The sequence below is a fragment of the Lepidochelys kempii genome, chromosome 2, assembly GCF_965140285.1.
Source record: "Lepidochelys kempii isolate rLepKem1 chromosome 2, rLepKem1.hap1, whole genome shotgun sequence".
Lineage (NCBI taxonomy): Eukaryota > Metazoa > Chordata > Testudines > Cheloniidae > Lepidochelys > Lepidochelys kempii.
In genome coordinates, this window is record NC_136381.1 from 221,434,082 (window position 1) to 221,454,553 (window position 20,472).

Sequence of the window (20,472 nt, forward strand, 5' to 3'; positions counted from 1 at the left end):
AAGCCTTCTCAAGCAAAATGAAGATCCTCTATGTTGCTAATCCAAACACAAGGTTACAAAGACAAAACTTTAAATTCCTCACCTCACATAAATGCATACTTGATTTGACAGAATCCAATACCACAGTAAACTTTACCTTAGGTCCTGATCCTGCAATTGACTTCATGCAAGTAAGCCAATGGGACAAAAGTGCAATTACGAAATATATCCTTAAAAAACTAAAACAGTTTTGAAACCTGCATATTGACATATGTGCAGGCAACTCATCATGATGCTCCAGCAAGAAACAACATCTTGGATTGGAGGGCCAAAGAGAGACATTTCTGAGAATCAGAGAAGCTGAGGAATTTTGAGATGGCCAGGTTTGGGAAATACCAATATCCTAGGCTCAAGGAACACTGGAGCTGGCCACCAAGGAATCGGACAGGGAGGAAGTCAGAAAAGAGGCTTGGCCATTTGTAACCACCAGAGGCAAAAGGTCATGGCAGCACTTGACATGGCTGCAGACATACAAGGATAGGCAGGCTGTGGACACTAGAGAGAAGGGGATCAAGAAGAATTCCACACAACTAGAAGTTTCAAATCAATACCAGGTCCTCAATGTGAAAACTTTGGAAAATATACCTCTCATGATCCCATAGGTCCAAGGGAATGGAGAGATGTACCAGACACACATAGATGGCAGATCAGTACAACATGTAAGAAAATCAAGCTTGCCTGCAGAAAGTTCTCCAATCGTCCCAGGAAGACGGACAATTCTTGTTAGAGAATCGAATACTCAGATTAATCAAAAGAACATTCTACATGGGACAGGCAGACAACAAGACAGCCTGCTGCCTTCCCAGAGCCAAGACATGAGATGTCCGATTGGATAGGCTTCTGAAGTTGACACACAAAGATCCACTGGTGATGGCTCATACTGGCATTAACAACACTAAGTCGTGGGATATTTCATAGATAGTAGATGACTTCAGGGAATTCAGAAGCATAAGTGGGATGACCAAAGTAGTCACAGGCCTATCAGCCTGACATTGATACTGGGCAAGGTAACGGAATAGCTGACATGGGACTTGATTAATAAAGAATTAAAGGAGAGTAATGCAATTAATGCAAATCAACATGGGTTTATGGAAAACAGAGCCTGTCAAACCAATGATATCTTTTTTTGTTGAGATTACAAGTTCGGTTGATAAAAGGTAATAGTATTGACATAATACACTTAGTGTTCAATAAGGCATTTGACTTGATACTGCTTGACATTTTGATTAAAAACCTAACATGACACACAGTAAGTGGATTAGTCACTGGCTAAATGATAGGTCTCAAAATGTAACTGTCAATGGAGACTTGTCATCAAGCAGTTATGTTTCTATTAGGGTCCCATAGGGATCATTTCTTGGCTCTAAGCTATTTCTACATTTTTATCAATGACCTGGAAGAAAACATAAAATCAACACTGATAAGTCTGCAGATGGCAAAAAACTGGGGGTGTGGCAAATAATGAAGACAGGTCGCTGATTCGGAGCAATATGGATCTCTTGGTAAACTGGGTGCAAGCGAACAATATGCATTTTAATACAGCTAAATGTAACTGTATGCATCTAGGAACAAAGAATGTAGGCCATACTTACAAGATGGGGGACTCCATCCTGAGAAGCAGTGACTATGAAAAGATTTAGAGGCGGGAGGGATAATCAGCTGAGCATGAGCTCCTTTTGTGACGCTTTGGCCAAAAGATCCAGTCCTGGGACGTATAAACAGGGGAATCTTGAGTACAATATATAACAACTGCTCCTGGAATTCTGTTTCCAGTTCTGGTGCCTACAACTGAAGAAGGATGTTGATAAACTGAGGAGGGTTCAGAGAAGAGCCATGAGAATGATTAAAGGATTAGAAAGCATGCCTTATAGTGATAGACTCAAAAAGCTCAATCAATCAATTTACCTTCTCTTTGTTAAATTTAAGACTACAGTCTATAAGTATCTACCTGGGGAACAAATATTTAATAATGGGCTCTTCAGTCTAGCAGACAAAGTTATAACATGATCCAATGGCTGGAAGTTGAAGCGAGAAATAGACTGGAAATAAGGCATACATTTTTAAACAGTTAGGGTAATTAACAATTGGAACATTTTACCAAAGGTCATGGTGGATTCTCCATCTCTGATATTTTTAAACCAAGATTGGATGTTTTTCTGAAAGAGATGCTCTAGGGATTATTTTGGGGACATTCTATGGCCTGTATTACACAGGAGGCCAGACTAGATGATCACAATGGTCCCTCTCGCTTTGGAATTTATGCATCTATGGTAAGAGTTACTATTTAAGAAGAGTTCCAGATTCAATATGAAATGCATCCACTACATTAGCTCATAAAAATAACTTTTCTGAGGTATCCTCAGTCTTACACAGGCTTTCACAGTACTGAAGTGGACATGCTTAATGTATACACAAACACAGCACTAGATACTTGACTGCAATTATTCCAGAACATGCTACTTTATCTATCGCTGTTGTGGAAAGCTAGTGATTTTTAAGTTGGTATGCTAGTTTTTTCTACTTTTTTATTTTTGAATTCACTTTTACTGCAATGTTTATAGATCATTTCCAGATAATAGCTAGGCAGGTGGCAAGCAGAAATTACTGGCACAAATCTCCTTATTTAGCTCCCTATCTGCAAATCATGCACACAGAAGCTCTATGAAAAAAAATTGTTTTTCTATTACTCCATCTTACTTTTCCCCAGCCTGTTTCACTCACTTGTTACATTTTGTCGTAAGGTAAGACTGCAAGCTCATTTGAGCAGTTACTGTCTTTGACTATGTGTCTGTAGAGAACCTCAACCCAATAGTGCCCTAATCTGGTTAGGGTTTCTAGGCATTACTGTGAAACAAATAATAAAACTGGATACTGGAAGAATAACAAAATGGAAAAGACAATGTCTGGCAACTTTTCCTCTTCTTCAAAGCCATACTCAGCAGTTCTTACTCAAGGGATCTCCTAATAAAGTCAGTTTTGTCCAAATAATTAAGGAGTGCTAAAGTTGGAAACTTAACAAAATATGTTTACTTGTACACATACAAACAAAGATGGGCTTTACAGATTTGATCTTCACTATTTTTTTTATATCCAGTTAGACTTTTTGTTTAAAGCATAATCCAAGAGCCCTGAAAAAAACAGAAATATTATTAAATTTGCAGCAGAACAGGAGATCATGTTCTGATAGATTCAGAAGTTCTTCAGGAACCTGAATGTAATCCTGGGATAACAGGTTCTAATCATGATGGCCCTAAGTTACAAAAACCTCACGGTCATGTACAGTTATGCACATAATTTGTGTGCACAATCTTCTGATTTGTTAAGTTTGAAAGCTACAAGCCCCATAACAAGATAAATAGGTTATATGTAGCTGAGGTAATGTTTTTCCTGTTTGTCTCATTTCTGTTGGACAGAATACCCTACCACCACTAGGTGGAGGCCTAAATTATCTTTTAAAAGATAACTTCATATTCTTTTTAATGCTGATTATAACAAATGTGTTCACTATAATATTCTTTTGAGAGACCTAATCATGTGTTGGCTATTACTAAACTGTATTTATGAGAGAAGTAGGGATCATCCACAGATGAATAAATGGGTTCCAGGACATAATTCTGTACTTAAACTACAATTTTTTTAAATAATGTGTTAGTAATAGTATGACTCTTGATACTTTCACTGTTGTTACTGAAAGCATTAAATATTTAGACATAAGATCACGCAGGTACAACTACAGGGTAAGCTTTAAAATTCATATATTAACAACAAAAACAATAAGTGGTATAGCAATATGGCAGCAGTGTTAAAAATACTAATGGTATTGCCCATGCCATTTTGAACTTGGAACATGCAGTAAAGGCCTGTACCAAATGCCCGTCTCATTTTCCATTAACTCAAGACCACACCATTATTGGAATGCAGGGGAAATGGCACTGTATTTACATATAACAGAGTTAACAAAAGAAGCTAATCAAACATTATACCATATCCATGTGAACAAAGAAAAACACAAAAATTACCGACCTCAGTAGTGGAAAGACTAATCTAAAAGAGAATGATGTCACTTTCCAAATGAGAGGTACCAAATGCTTCTTCCCACGACAGATGTGTACCACACACATACAAATTCATCTACTGGGTATACTCACAGATCATTCCAATTCTCTCTGAAAGACAAGATTCCACTATATGATAAGGATTCTTGACTAAGGGCCCTAACGGGGCTTGTGTTTTTCTAGATTTGGAGGCAGCACCGGTAGAATGAGAATGGGGCCATGAAATTTTAAGGCTATATTACAATGGAATCCTGTTTTACAAATCTGTCTGGGGAACCTTCATTTTGATTGTTCTATCCCAGGGGTGGGCAAACTACAGCCCAGCCTTCAGATGTTTTAATCTGGCCCTCAAGCTCCTGCCGGGGAGTGGACTTGGGGGTTTGCTCTGCGTGGCTCCCAGAAGCAGTGGCACATCTATCCGGTTCCTATGCCTAGGGGCTGCCCGGGGGCTCCGAACGCTGCGCCTGCCCCAAGCGCCAACCCCACAGCTCCCATTGGCCAGCAAATGGGGCCAATGGGAGCTGCAGGGGCAGTGCCTGCAGACAGGGCAGCGCGCAGAGCTGCCTGGCCACGCCTCAGTGTAGAAGCCAGAGGGGGGACATGCTGCTGCTTCCAGGGAACTGCTTGCGGTAAGCACCGTCCGGAGCCTGCATCCCTGACGCCCAATCCCTTGCCCAGCCCTGATCCCCCTCCTGCCTTCCAAACCCCTCAGTCCCACCCACCTGCACCCCAACCCCCTGCCCCAGCCCAGAGCCCCCTCCCGCACCCTGAACTCCTCATTTCTGGCCCCACTGCAGAGCCCGCACCCCCAGCTGGAGCTCTCACCCCCTCCCACACCCCAACCCCAATTTCATGAACATTCATGGCCCACCATACAATTTCCATACTTAGATGTGGCCCTCGGGGCCAAAAAGTTTGCCCACCGCTGTTCTATCCAAATGATCACTACACCTCAATGCTGTTTTATGCAAACTTCCCAAATCAAAGATGCAGAAAAAACAAACTCTCTGCCTTGCACAGAGAGTGAATAAGACTAAGCATTTAATGCCAAAGCAGATCAAGCGGATTAAGGGAAGTCACTGCAGCCACACCACACACATCTAGCCTGACAGTCAGAACAGCATCCTGATTTCCTATCTGCGATCATGTCTGATTCTCACAAGCTCTCTCATTCATCAGCTACAACTAAAGACACTCAAATGAATGAGAAAAGTCTTTTCTGACTTTGAGAAATACAAAAAAAAAACCTAAGGAAACAGTTTCCAATGTGATCCTTACAACCAAATGCCCACTGAACATTCTAAGTTAGGGTTAAGGTTATCAGCAGCAATAGGAATTTACTTTTAATAAATAGTTTTTGATCCACATAATGCAACATTGCCAGATACAGCAGAATTGGTTTTTAGTGACCTTTCGACTATGTGGAAATATGAAATAGCACTCCTGAATCTTATGTCACAATTTTTATTAAAATCTGAAATGACAAATGCTTCAAAAATCATATTTAACAAGGTAATAGATTTTTGAAAGTTAGACAAAGACCAGATCATCTAATCAATGTACTTCATTGCCACTTACAGCAGAATACAAAAAGGTAGCAGCGGTCTTAAGCTTATATATCCAATACAGTTGCTGAGGGACAATCAAACAGGCACCCCAGATTTCCCATTCATAGCCCAGGTTGATTCCAGCATTCACAGATGATAGCGGAAGCTCAGTCCCCTAAATGCTCTTCCTCACCCATCACCTGAAAAATTGTTTTTCAGTTTCACCTCTCAAATCTCAGTCCATTTGTGGGTGGGCAAAGACCTTAAGAACAAGTGAAAGTGATGTAGGGAGAATCACACCAGCCCAAGGAGTTCAGAAACAGGAAATGATGTTGTGGTTATGTGAAAGTAGGAGACCCAGTCATTGACAGGTTGCCCATTCCCAGCTTCTGGCAAACAGAGGTTAGGGATACTTCAGAGCATGGTTTTGCATCCCTGCCCATCCTTGCCATTGATGGACCTATCCTCCATAAAACTTATCTAGTTCTTTTTTGAACCCTGTTATAGTCTTGGCCTTCACAACATCCTCTGGCAAAGAGTTCCACACCTTGACTGTGTGAAGAAATACTTCCTATTGTTTGTTTTAAACCTGCTGCCTATTTAGGGTTGCAACTTTCTATTTGGCAGTGCAGGCTCCAGGATGGGGATAGAAATGAGAGGTTCAGGGTGCAGGAGGAAGCTCTGGGCTGGGGCATGGGGTTCGGGGAGGTGAGAGCACCAGCTTGGGCAGACTCTGGGGCGGGGCTTTGCATGAGGGGTTTGGGGTGTCGGAGTGGGCTCTAGGCTGGGGCCAAGAGGTTTGGAGTATGGGAGGGGCCTCAGGGCTGGGGCAGGAGGTTGGGGTGCGGGAGGGGATGAGGGCTCCAGGCGGTGCTTACTTCAGGTGGCTCCCAGAAGCTGCCGGCATCTCCCTCTGGCTCCTAGGCGGACGTGGAGCCAGGCGGCTCTACACGCTGCCTCTGCTTGCAGGCACTGCCCCTGCAGCTCCCATTGGCCACAGTTCCCACCCAATGGGAGCTGCAGAGGCAATGCTCGAGAATGGGGCAGCATGTAGAGCCCCTGTTGCCACCCCTACGCCTAGGACCTGGAGGAAGATGCCAGCAGCTTTCCAGGAGCCATGTGGAGCTGGCAGGCACCCTGCCTGCCCCACTGAGAGTGGCCAACTGGACTTTTAAATGGACCGGTCAGCAGTGCTGACTGGAGCCGCCAGGGTCCCTTTTCGACCAGGCGTTCCGGTTGAAAATTGAATGCCTGGTAACCCTATGCCTATTAATTTCATTTGGTGAACCCTAGTTCTCATTATTTACTCCTTCTCATAACACACTTCCTCATTTACTTTCTCCATACCAGAAATGATTTTATAGACCTCCATCATATCCCCCCTTTGTTGTCTCTTTTCCAAGCTGAGAAGTCCTGGTCTTATTAATCTCTCCTCATACAAAAAACTGTTCCATACTCCTAATAATTCTTGTTGTCCTTTTCTGTACCTTTTCCAATTCCAACATATCTTTTTGGAGACGGGGTGACCACATCTGCATGCAGTATTCAAGAGGTGGGTGTACCATGGATTTATATAGAGGCAATATGATATTTTCTGTCTTATTAGCTATCCCTTTCCTAATGATTCCCAACATTGGCTGCCGCTGCCCACTGAGTGGATGTTTTCAGAGAACTATCTACAATGACTCCAAGATCTCTTTCTTGACAGCTAATTTAGACCCCATCATTTTATATGTATAGTTGGAATTATGTTTTCCACAGCTCCTGAATGCCTTCATGTGTTACTAGAGAGCAATGTAAGCATCTCCCTTTTTCAATGAGCCAAGCACACTATGGTAAAGCATAACTCTGAATCAATTTCAGTCACGTGGTAGCTCATAGAAAGGCTGTCAAAATCCAGTGCTCCAGGGCTAACAATGGCTAGAAACTGGTAGAGGCAATTTATTTAGCTTATTAGGAAGATGGACTCTCTTGTCACTCTTTAGTGATTCTCTGTAGCCCCAAGACAGCCTAAACCTTCTTAGCTAGAGGACTGGTCCTCGTAACATGGCAGCCTTAAGGATTGGAGGAGGACAATTCAAATGTCTTAGAAGTGAATAAAAAAAGATGCAGCTGAATTTTCTGCTGTAACAACACTAACCCATAATTTGTAACCCAACCAGTTTGGTAATTAATATTAGCTTGTTATTATTTGTTTTTAAGCAATACATACCCATCAATTATTGTACAATTTAGAGGTTGAGCTAAATTACTTATCAGCTCTGCCAACATTCATAACATTCCCAGGCAATAATCATCATCAATCTAATTATACCAGCTGCCTCTTGTTAATGAGCACCAATTATTTTAATTAAAATATTAAATATTTAGAAAATAGAAAGCAATGTATATTAATAATTGATATGCCTCATTTGAATCCACCTGAAGAGCTATAGTTCCTGACTAACAAAGCTTGTTTTCTTTAGAAGTATCTCCTTCTAGTATTAATACTTCCCCAGGGGTTTCAAGATACAAACCATTAATCTGAGCCCACTGCTATAAAATATAAATAGGCATAACATGACATTATACAACTAATTATTTTTATAAATTTAACATTTACATACATACTGTTTCTATTAATCTAATTCTTAGAGGCCTTGTTTCATGCAACAGCATTCAAAAGGCAGTTCATTTTTCTATTTTGTAAGTTCAAACAAGTCAAATTAGATTTCCCATAAAAATATTTCATTACCCACTTACATCTTTTCAAGAGTTTAGGGATTTATTTTTTTAACAAGCTTCCTAAATTCCTGTACTAAGCAAACTAAAGAAACCCTTGTCTCTTTCTAGTAAAAATTATAGTATAGCTAAGACCCTACCTGAATCATGGGATGTTCTTCAAATAATTGCTGCGGAGTTGCGGACAAGACATGGAAAATCGTAGAATAGTAATTACAGACCTTAGTTGTAATTGGAAAAGCCACAGTAGACCTATTTGTTTAAAAAAAAATTGCTGGAATGATAAACACTCACTTATTATGTTCTTGAGACAAAGTGGGAATTTTTCTTAATATTTTATATAAATACTGTGTGTCCCTCAGTTTCCCCTATGTACTGCATGTTTAACTAGGTGGTGGGAAAAGGTGGTTTAATCTTTGCAGAGACCTAGGGGACCAAGTGTGACTGCCACCTTGCTGTCTGGGCCCATACAATGTCCCAGACCTTTTGTAACCTAGCAATTGATGACCCTGGGACCCACCCTCTGCAAGAAGCCAGCCAGCTACAACCAGCCAGAGAACAAAGAATTGAGCTGAGTAGCCAGGTGACCTGTTTTTCCCAGGAATCAGAACAAAGGATGGCTTTGGAGTGTTGTATAGTGCACGCTACTAGAAGCAGGACTCTCACTTCTGGATTGGGACTCAAGGAAGGTCAGAGAGAGAGTGCATGAGAGATCAGGGTTCTGGACAGACCCCGGTGGACTTTGCTGTAACTTCTCCGTTCTTTATGCTAACGTAAGGACTTAATCTAATAAACCCATCTGCCTTTACAATACTTTCTAGGAGTCACTCCAGTTTAAGGAAGTCGGGCTGCATTGTCCTCTTTGGGCGTGCAAGCCTTCCCCAGATGTCCAATTCGAGTGGACTAACTGAGGGGAACTCATGAGGTGACGCAGAGGTGCTGAAGGCTGTGAAATTCAGTCCCAAGAGGCAGTGAAGCCAAGGGGCTTACCCCAGAGAACTTGTGCAACCCTTGAGCAAGGATGACACAATGAAGGGAGTTCTCGCAGGGGCTGTTCCAGAGCACGGGACCTGTGAATCCATGACAGTTATGCCTCCTCATTATTATTTTTTTTTTTGACAACCAGACAATTTGGTGCAACTATATTATATTATAGGGTTCAAAAAAGAACTAGATAAATTCACAGAGGAAAGGTCCATCAATGGCTATTTGCCAGGATGGACAGGAATGGTGTCCCTAGCCTGTTTGCCAGAAGCTAGGAATGGGCAATAGAGGATGGATCACTTGATGATTTCCTGTTCTGTTCATTCCCTCTGGGGCACCTGGCATTGGCCACTGTCGGAAGACAGGATACTGGGCTAGATGGACCTTTGGTCTGACCCAGTATGGCTGTTCTTATGTTCTTATTCATTTTTTTAAAAAGTGACTGGTGCAATATAAAATTCAGAAGACAAATTCTTAACAGAACTGCTATAGAATTCAGTCACTTTAGCCATTTATATTTTACAGGCACTGAATATTACTGCAGCACACCCCACTACAGGGGTCTCCTTCATGTCCTGTCTTTGCTTTGTGAAGACTTGTCTGTATCGAGATGTTGCACACTCAGCATCCACAGAATTAGGTAAGATCAATAGTGATTGCTTTGCTGCCTCTGCTAACTCTGGAAAATGCTGTAGAACTGCAGATGAATCCCAAAACTCTCCAAGATCATTTGAAGTACTAATAGGCAAAAAAGTGTGTTGCAAAACTCAAAATGTATGCAAATTGTGGACTGTGCAAAGTAAGATGATTTAAAATAAAACTACGGTGGAAGCCTAATATTGCAGAATCTGCAATTTCTGGAATATCACAAATGAAGTAGGACCTTAAATACAGCAATATTACAGTAACTCAATGGTTATTCTGTGTTCATTTATCTATTGAGACATTATATCTCAAACTTGATCCCATTTCTCTCATTTTTCTTTAAAATTAGTCTTAAAATCTGCCTTTAATGTTTCACTTATCTTTTTATACTCTGCAAATATATTTAAGATGGCAGCATTCTTGCCTGTGAACTAAATCATAGGTTCAAGTTTCACATTGAGATTTGGGTACATATCCAAGGAGAGCTGTCCTGAAACTAAAATCCTAAAATACTATGTTACAAAAGATGGTCCCAAAATATGAAACAGAGAACTTAAATTATGTGGATTGATTTCCTTGACATAAACACCTGATGCGCTCACTTTCCTGAATCTGCATTTTTTATGTAAATAATAAAGTAAGAACAATAAAATTGTTTGGAACAGTGGTAAGTTTTGGTCAAAAATGCCAGGGCTATTTTAACAATTAGTAAGTATCCAGGAGGAAGGCTGGATAACAAGAAGGCACAACACAACCACAGTCCCAATTATCAATGGCCCAGTATACATACTCAATAAGGCATGATACACACAGTGGGCATGATCCTCCTACGAATGAAATCAGTGTTAAAACTTCTACTGACTTCAGTGGTGCAAGGCCAAGCCTTTTCTTGGAGTTAATAGGAGTTTCAACCACAAAGTCAAGTAGTTCCAGATTAAGGATTTCTTTTAAAACCTAGGAAAATCCACTAAAAAAACCAAAAAAATTCTGAGAACATTAAGGTTGCATAATTAGATACTCAAAGTCACGAAATGACAAAGTTAACATTTGCAACTTTAGCTCAGCTCTCATGTGCTTACATTCAGATACAATATTTAATTATAGGATCACACATTCTCTCTCTCCATTAATACAACATATCGAACCACATTGCAATATGCATCTTGTAAAGTGTGTAGAGAGTGAGGAAAAAGCCTGTCCAGGAATTAAAATTGTATTTGTGCAACAGTAAGCTATACATCTAACAAGAAAATCAGGAATAAAAATACTTCACATATGCAACATGCCAAGTTAATGTTGCTGTAAGAAACTTAACTATTACATCATTTTAATTGTGAAACTTCAAAGTTGCTTTGACACACTATCTAGCATTTAATAGAATCGTAGGCCTGGAAAGGACCTCAAGAGGTCATCCAGTCCAGTCCCCTGCACTCATGGCAGGAATAAGTATTCTAAACTATTCCTGACAGGTGTTTGTCTAACCTGCTCTTAAAAAACTGCAATGGAGATTCCACAACCTCCCTGGACTATTTATTCCAGTGCTTAACCATCCTAACAGTTAAGAAGTTTTTCCTAATGTCCAGCCTAAACTGCCGTTGCTGCAATTTAAGCCTATTGCTTCTTGTCCTATACTCAAGAGGTTAAAGAGAATGTTTTTCTTCTCCTTCTAACAACCTTTTATGTACTTGAAAACTGATATGTCTCCCCTTAGTCTTCTCTTCTCCAAACCAAACAAACCCAATTTTTTCAATCTTCCCTCATAGGTCATGTTTTCTAGACCTTTAATCATTTTTGTTGCTCTTCTCTGGACTTTCTCCAATTTGTCCACATCCTTCCTGAAATGTGGTACCCAGAAGTAGACACAATACTCCATCTGCGGTATAATCAGTGTGGAGTACAGCAAAAAAATTACTTCTCGTGTCTTGCTTACAATACTCCTGCTAATACATCCCAGAATGTTAGCTTTTTTTGCAACAACATTACGCTGTTGAATCATATTTAACTTGTGATGCACTCTGACCCCCAGATCCCTTTCTGCAGTAATCCACCCTAAGCAGTCATTCCCATTCTGTATGTGTGCAACTATTTGTTCCTTCCTAAATAGAGTACTTTGCATTTTGTCCTTATTGACTTTTGTCCTATTTTCTTCAGACCGTTTCTCCAGTTTTCCAGATAATTTTGATTTTTAATCCTATCCACCAAAGCACTTGCAACCCCTCCCAGCTTGGTATCGCCCACAAACTTTATAAGTGTACTCTATATGCCATTATCTAAATCACTGATGAAGATATTGAATAGAATTGGGCCCAGAACTGATCCCTGCAGGACACCACTCGATATGCCCTTCCAGCTTGACTGTGACCCACTGATAACTACTCTCTGGGAATGATTTTCCAACCAATTATGCACCCACCTTAGAGTAGCTCCATCTAGGCTGTATTTCCCTAGTTTGTTTATGAGAAGGTCATACAAGACAGTATCAAAAGCCTTACGAGAGTCAAGATATACCACATCTCCCCCTCTTCCCCCGCCCCCCGCATCCACAAAGCATGTTATCCTGTCAAAAAAACCCATTAGTTCAGTTTGACATGATTTGTTCTGTTACTTACCAACTTGTTATCTTTTAGGTGTTTGCAAATTGATTGTTTAATTATTTACTCCATTATCTTTCTGGAAATTACTGAAGCTAAGCTGACTGGTCCAATTTCCCAGGTTGTCTTTATTTCTCTTTTTATAGATGGGCATGATATTTGCCTTTTTCCAGTCCTCTCCTGTCTTCCATGACTTTTTGAAGATATTCCCTAATGGCCCAGATACCTCTTCAGTCAACTCCTTGAGCATTCTAGGATGTATTTCATCAGGTCCTGGTGACCTGAAGACATCTAACTTGCTTAAGTAATTTTTAACTTGTTCTTTCCCTATTTTGGCCTCTGATCCTATTGCATTTTCACTGGCATTCACTATATTATAGATGTCCAGTTGCTACTAACCTTTTCAGTGAAAACTGAAACAAAAGTCATTTAACGCATCTGCCATTTCCACATTTTCTGTTGTCCCATCCCGTGGGCCTCCCCCCCCCCCCATCTCCTCCCCCATTGAGTAATTGGCCTATCCTGTCCTTTGTCTTCCTCTGGCATCTAATGTATTTGTAGAATGTTTTCTTGTTACCCTTATGTCTCTAGCTAGTTTAAACTCATTTTGTGCCTTGGCTTTTCTAATTTTGTCCCTACATATTTGTGTTATTTGTTTATATTAATCCTTTGTAATTTGACCTAGTTTCCACTTTTTGTAGGACTCTTTTTTGAGTTTCTGATCATTGAAAGATCTCCTGGTTAAGGCAGTGTGGTCTTTTGCCATACTTCCAATCTTTCCCACGCAATGGGCTAGTTTACTCTTGTGCCCTTAATAATGTCTCTTTAAAAAACTGCCAACTTTCTTGAACTGTTTTTCCCCTTAGATTTGCTTCCCATGGGATCTTACCTACTAACTCCCTGAGCTTGCTAAAGTCTGCTTTCTTGAAATCCATTATCTTTCTTGTGCCATTATCCTTCCTACCTTTCCTTAGAATCATGAACTCCATCATTTCATGATTGCTTTCATCGAAGCTGCCTTTCACTTTCAAATTCTCAACCAGTTCCTCCCTATTTGTTAAAATCAAATCTAGAACAGCCTCTCTCCAATAGCTTTCTCCAGCTTCAGAAATAAAAAATTGTCTCCAGTACATTCCAATAATTTGTTGGATAATTTGTGCCCTGCGGTATTATTTTCCCCAACTGGTGTCTGGGTAGTTGAAGTCTACCATGACCACCAAGTCTTGTGCTTTGGATGATTCTGTTAGTTTTAAAAATGCCTCTAGATGTTTTTTAAAGAAAAAATAGAAAAGAAAAGAAGCTGGGTGCACGCAGAATTTCTAGAAGCACAGCTGTAATAAGCAATATGCTAGTACCACTAGGGCACACTTCTTTAAGTGTGCCATATACATGCACTTCATAGATGCACTATTGCAGGATGTTCAAGAACTAATCTAGAGCCTCCACGAAATTAGTATTGAATGGGCTATTCCCTCCAGCCAAGGGATAGACTGATGCCCTATATCCCACTGGAATAAAAAAAAAAAAAAAAAAAAAGAGATAACACTGGCCTGAGAACCTGTTTCCCAGCAAAGGAAGAGAATGATGAAGAAATGCTTTGGGGCCTGTTGTCCAATTATCTATTTCATGATTCCAAGGCTCTGGGAGTCCTAGCGCATTCTAAGGTGCAAAAAGTCCCTTAACTCTGTGAAATAAATGTGAGATTTTTAGTTATCACACCTTCAGACTGACACAATTTGGGGGGGAAATAAGAAGACTGAGATATAGGTAAAAGGATCCACATGAACAGCTTGGCAAAGCCTGAATCTTCCTTGGTATCTTTTCAAACTGTCCATATAATGCATCCCTCTTGAAGTGTGCACTATGCCATTTTCAAACAGACACTATTAAATCTAAAGCAATTTCCCGTTCCCACCCCCATGCCTTGCAAAACCATTAGTGCTCATTAAAGATCATCCTAAATTTCAGGTTTTGAAATTCAGGTTTTTTGCTGAAAAACCATGTATTTTTACAACTCCAATGGGACTAAAAGGAATTTTGTTAAAAAAAAATTCCAAGTCACTTTTGGAAAAGAACCAAACATGGAAAATTTAAACCGCAAAGTTGTACACTACAGGCAGCTATGAGAGGAAACTGTTTTACAGCTTTAATTATAGAATTCACTACCAAATAAAACCCATGGTAGCATGGGCTGTTTGAGAGGTATGACCAAGATTTTCAGTTTTCAAGCTCTATCAGCTGGTATGGGGAAATGAAAATCAGAAAATCATTTACTTTTTAATTCTGAAAAGGATATCTTGCAGGATTCTCACTCCCAAGCTGTGACTCCTTACTGAAAAGCTGATGGAACTGTTCTTACTCTCAAGGTTTTTTGACCGTTAAGGTCAGCAATAGTGAGATAAAAAATGCAAGTCAGGCCCCCCGTTAGCCATTCCATGGCTCTACTGCTGACTCTAAAAGTGCTGCCTTCCAATTATTCCGTTCTTATATTGAGCAGGACATGAAGCTAAGAGAAAGAAAAAACCATTCAGGATGATCAATGTGAGATTACAAATAAAAAAAGTGCACCTCAGACAAAAATGAAAAACAAGGTGTAAGAGAAAATGGTCTTTAAAAAAAGTTAAAAGTTAACCTCCAGACTCTTACAGGAACCGGGCAGGTGAACGAGAATCCTGAAAAAGGATCTTTTAGAGAAGTAGAATTATAAATTACGTATTTTTCCCTGTCTAATGAGAGCATCTGTGCAGGACTCTCACTTCAGGAAAGAAAGACTGAAAAATGTCCAAAAAGAGAGACAGACATTAAAACAAGTGGCAATAACAAGGTTAGTGACAAAAGCATTAACTGAGATCTTCTTTTATTACGTCCAGCATTAAACAGTATAAGGAGCAGCAAGTGACCTCTTACAAATCAAGTAATTGGACATAACATTGAAGTCTGCTGAAAGAAATAATTATCAGAAAGACAAACCCACACAAGTGAGACAAATGAAAATTTGGGATATCTTGACATTAAAAAAAAAAACTTCTCCAGGTAAAAGAGTTTGGCCTTCTCCACCTTGGAAATGCAAGAATCCAAAACAGGATTTCCTCCTGGATGATGAGCCTATGCAATAATGCTTTGTGAACATATGGAGAGAAAACCATGCAGCTACTTTACATATGTCTGATGAAAACATCCATGAAGGTAGGTTATGGTCAGCGTTCATCTGAATTGCGCGAACATTGACATAACTTTCTAGTTTCAGGTCAGCCAGTCCCTAGCAATGTGAAATGCAATCAGATATTCATTCAGGTATAGTCCTCTAGTAACAGCCATGCCCAGTGAACTGGTGACAAAAGAAACAACAAGTTAAATGGACTGTCTAAATGTTTTGGTCTATTCCAAGACCCTTTTAAATCAAACTCATGAGGAAGGGCCTCCTTTGTCATGAAAAGAGCATTGACAAGAGGACAGACTCACTATTGTGGAAACTTCAAGACCACCTTGGAGAGGACTCTTAATTATCCACTTGGAGTTGTAGCTCCTTTTTGTAGATGGCTTCTGAAATGCCAGGAGGACCAAATCACCTGCTCAGAGATACCATACCTGAAGATCTCTAACCTAAAAGGAACAAGATGTCAGAGAGATGGCTCTTAGGTTGATAGAGAAGTACTAGTTCTGAATGACTACTGAGGCCAGATTCTGAACCTGATCAGACCAATATGGGACTATTAGAATCATTAAACCTTTGTGTCTCATAAGCTTTAATACGTCCTTTGCTACTAGAGGTAGGCTGTTGAAAAGTACAGCAGCATCCCTTCCCCAGCTGGTGGAGAAAATATCTTTAGCTAACATTGCCTTTTCTTGATGCCATGAGCAAACCACTAGCTTTTTCTTCCAGTGAAAGGCAAAGAGAAAGGTGTCCTCCTCCAGAAGAAGGCCTAATCCACCACTCCCTCCTCTCCTACCACCTGTGAGACTATATCACTGATTGACTCAGACTGAGATGGGTGTTCTGATCTTGTAAACCCTTCCTCTAAATATACTCAGGATCAATACAAACAGTCTTCCTTCTATCTATGGCTGACTCCACAAAACTCACATAAGGAGGGTGAGAGCTGTAGAGGGTATGATGCTGACAGACCAGGTACCAGCTCATGCCAAGATCCCCATGTCTCAATTGAACACCGACAAATCCATAACTGGAATCAGTCTGGCTCACCTGTGTAATAGTATTGTTATAATAGATATTAGAATTATAAGAATGTGTTAGATTTTATTGAATGCTTGTGAGTTGCTGCATGCATTCTCACTTATAATATGTATCCCATATTACACAATAATATTTAAGCATTTGTATTGTAAGCCTCAGTAACTGTGTAAATCACTAGACAGGAGAGGGACATTAACTAGTGTGAAATGCTGGTCTCCAACAGAAGGTGTTATGTCCTGCTCAACAGGGAAGGCCCATCAACTCCAAACAAACTACTATGGAGCATTAAAGAGGACAAAAGACTTTGCTGATTGCTCTCTGCCATGAGATGCAAGATGAGTCATGCAAGTGAATTCCTCCCATTAGATGAGTTTGCAGCTCAGAGCGCAAGGGGAGAAGTGAATAAAAACCTGTAACAAGAAGGAACTGTTTCTCATTGCTGCTTGGAACCTGGAGGCAAGGTTCCTAAACATAAGCCAGTGATCCCCTGCAGTTTAGCCTAGATTAGCCCTAAAGGACATACAGAGCTTGCTTATTAGAGAATCTACTATTACCTTTTGAAATTTAAGATTGTAGCTTATTTCTCTACCTATGTTTACCTGATTTAACCTTGTAAATAACTCTGTTTCCTTTTCCTATTTAATAAATCTTTAGCTAGTTTAGGATTGGCTACAAGCATGGTCTTTGGTGTGAGCTCTAAGGTGCAACTGACCCGAGGTAAGTGACTGGTCCTTTGGGACTACAAGTAACCTGAATATTGCTGTGACTCTTGATGTAACGTACCATCTAGCACAAAGGTAGGCTTATCCGGGTGGTAACACAGAGAGAGTACCCAAGAGAACTGTCCGTGACCCTGTGTTAAGGCTCTTGTAGTGACTCAGAGTTTATACTTGATAATTGGTTGGTGACATCTAAGTATAGAACTCATGACCAATTTGGGGGGTTGGTGCTGCCCTGAGGTTGGTACTCTTGCTCTTGAGTCACTCCAGACAGTTAGATAGCTGGGATCACCCTCACAAAGAAAATATTTTTTTCATTGGCTGTCTTCCAGGCTTGGTCAGTTGCATGAGAGGTCTGCTACACCTTCTTCAGTTGCTGGTCCAAAATAGGATGCAAGAGTATCCTGGGCTACGTACTTCAACTGGGGACTTAGCAAATTTTTGGACCAGTTTCAATTAAAATGCATTTGTTTAGTCAGCTTCTATAAGAACTGGAGAAAGTTGGACTCCTCTCTTGTAGGCATTGGTGTGTTCCTCTACCGCAGAAATTATCTGGCATAAAATTAGTCCTCTTGCTCACCTAAGTCCAAAGATCAGCCTTTATCACCCTGATACTCAGTCTGCCCTCATTTACACAGCTGGAACTGTCTAGGTGATGGTGGGGTTCTAAGCATCTGATCTGCTTTGTGAAATCCACAGCGTAAGAGGTGCTAGATCATCATTGTCAAGACTTCCTACCTGGGAAAAACAGACTCTTGCTGCATGAGCATCAGCCTTAGCACAAAAAACATTCCAATGCATCAAGAGATCCTACCTCTGCCAATGCAGGGTCAGAGGAATGCCTCAAAGGTACTATGGGTTTTGTGGCAGACGTGCCAGGACTAAGAATAATTGTGACAGACCACTACACATACCAATATCAGGAAACTCTGCCCCATGCCCGCTTTGAGCTCATGAATGCATAAGGATGCCCAGAGACCTACATACTCAAGCTACCAGGAGTCATGGGCTTTGAGAAGCTGTTAGACCTCTCTTGGTGTTTCATGCCTTGGCCTTTTCTACGGAGGCTCTGCTTCACACAATGAACCAGAGCTCCGTACCACCAACTTCAAACACTAAAGCCCCCAGTGTGTCCAGATGCCAATATTGGAGTAGAGTGCCAAAATGCCCAAGGCACGGACCTCTAATATTTACAGCACAGTCTCAGATCTAGCTAATTGGAAAGGTTAGGCATACAAGAGAATACCTGACAAGGCATTGTTGGGATCTGGGAGACAGCTGGAGAACTGGCCAGTGAGAGCATCTTGTGGTGAAGGGTAAACTGAATGGAAAATTGGGGGGAGGGGGGGAGAGAGAGAGGGACATGACAGTTAGTAGGAGGTCTGCTACTACTCCCCCCACCCCAGCCAAAAACCTTAAGCGCTATGAGAGTTCTACCAGTCTGGTGCCACGCAGAGAGAAGCCTGCGCAGAGAGAAGCCTATTATCATGGGTATCCCTTAACCTTGTGCTGAGGTTGTTGGAGGTTAGTATACAATAATAAATAGGTTACACTTATAAGCTTTTAAAAAAAAAATCTGCAGTTCTCAGGGTACTTTGCAGAGGTGTCTAAACATCACAGCTTCCATACTATGCAGGGAAGGCCTGAGGCGGAGAGAAATTAAGCCCTAAATTTTCTACAATGAGGTCACTGGGAGCTGCAGGTGCTCAGCAGCTACTTTTGAAAATATTGGGCCTAGAGACTCCCCCAGGCCAGGTCACGCCACGCAGTAAGTCAGAGCACAGCCCAGATCTCCTGACTCCCCATCCCCGGCCTTAGCCCCAGGCTGCGAGCTGACGGATGCAGCCGAGGCAGGGCCCGAAGGCAACACCGAGGTGAGGGAGGAGCTGGATGGCCCGCAGCCCCCCCAGCAGCGGCGGGGCTGGGGTGGGGGGGGGTGAGGCTTGTCCTAGGGCACTTGCCTCCCATTCCCGCAGGAAGCGCTGGGCATCAGCAGGCCCGACCGAGCGGTGCCTCCGGAACTCCTCCTTCACGTACTCATCGCCCAGCGCCTTCAGCTCCAGCGGCAGCGCCCGGTGCAGCAGCAGGATGCGCCGGTACAGAGCCCGCACTCGGGACACGTGCGGGGCGAGAGGGCCCGGCATGGCTGGGAGTCCAGCGGGCTGCGCTCAGCAGCAGGGGCGGGGCGGGCCGGTCAGTGCAGCGGGCGGGCGGGCTGGGGCGGTGCTAGGGCAGCCGCAGGCCCCGGAGAAGCTCCCCCGGGGGTGGCGGGGCGCGGAGAGAAGCGCTCGCACGCCGGAGCTTTGAGGCGGTGGCACCGGGGGGCGGGACGCGGCGCGTCGGGCTCTTCCCCAGCCGGGACGCCCCGCCTGGCCCTGGGTCCGCAGGGAGCGGGAGCCGCCAGGCCGGGGGGGGGGGGCGGATCAGCGACTCGCCGCAAGCCGGCCCGGCCGAGCTCAGGGGCTCTCTCGCCCCCAGCCGCTATCCCGGCGGCAGCCGAGCAGCAGCCGGGGCGGGACGCCCCCTGGCGGAGCAGGGGCAGCGGAGCCCCGGGAGTCCCCAGCCCAGCCCAGCCCAGCGCACTCAGGCGCCCCCATGCTCTCGTATGGAGGCTCCCTGGCTGGGGCTACAACCACTATCTCTGTGGGGCGGCCTGAGCCTCTGGAGCCACATAAGTAAGAATCCACCAGCCATGGGTTGCGGGTATAATAGGCCAAGGGTGGCTCTGCCTCCCCTGCCCTTCTACCTCTGGTTGCAGAGTTGGGAGGGGGAGTTTTTGCTTAATTATGCCCCATGCGTGGAGATTACTGATGGACCTGGAAAGGGCATAACACAAGAACAGCCCAACTGGGTCAGACCAAAGGTCCATCTAGCCCAGTATCCTGTCTTCTGACAGTGGCCGGTGCCAGGTGTCCCAGAGGGAATGGACAGATCAGGGAATCATCAAGTGATCCATCCCCTGTTGCTCATTCCCAC

The 20,472-nt window shown here is 42.5% G+C and overlaps 1 protein-coding gene and 1 long non-coding RNA gene across 3 annotated transcripts in view; both read right to left on the reverse strand.

The window, feature by feature from the left end:
* Positions 1–19,954, reverse strand: part of SDHAF3 (succinate dehydrogenase complex assembly factor 3) — a 78,435-nt gene extending 58,481 nt beyond the window's left edge. Inside the window, exons 1-2 of one of the 2 annotated variants that reach the window (XM_073333875.2) lie at positions 19,458–19,954; positions 18,743–18,817 (exon numbers count right to left, since the gene is read on the reverse strand). In XM_073333875.2, the coding sequence (XP_073189976.1) occupies positions 18,743–18,817; positions 19,458–19,640 (258 nt within the window). In that variant the 5' untranslated portion in view covers positions 19,641–19,954. The remainder of the gene's footprint in view (positions 1–18,742; positions 18,818–19,457) is intronic. The other variant, XM_073333876.2, reaches the window with a different exon arrangement.
* On the reverse strand, positions 3,044–4,174 carry LOC140907596 (uncharacterized). The gene is made up of 2 exons (XR_012157548.2): positions 4,063–4,174; positions 3,044–3,167 (listed from the first exon to the last, which is right to left on the reverse strand). It is a non-coding gene; the product is annotated as an uncharacterized LOC140907596 (long non-coding RNA).
* Positions 19,955–20,472: the final 518 nt, after the last annotated feature.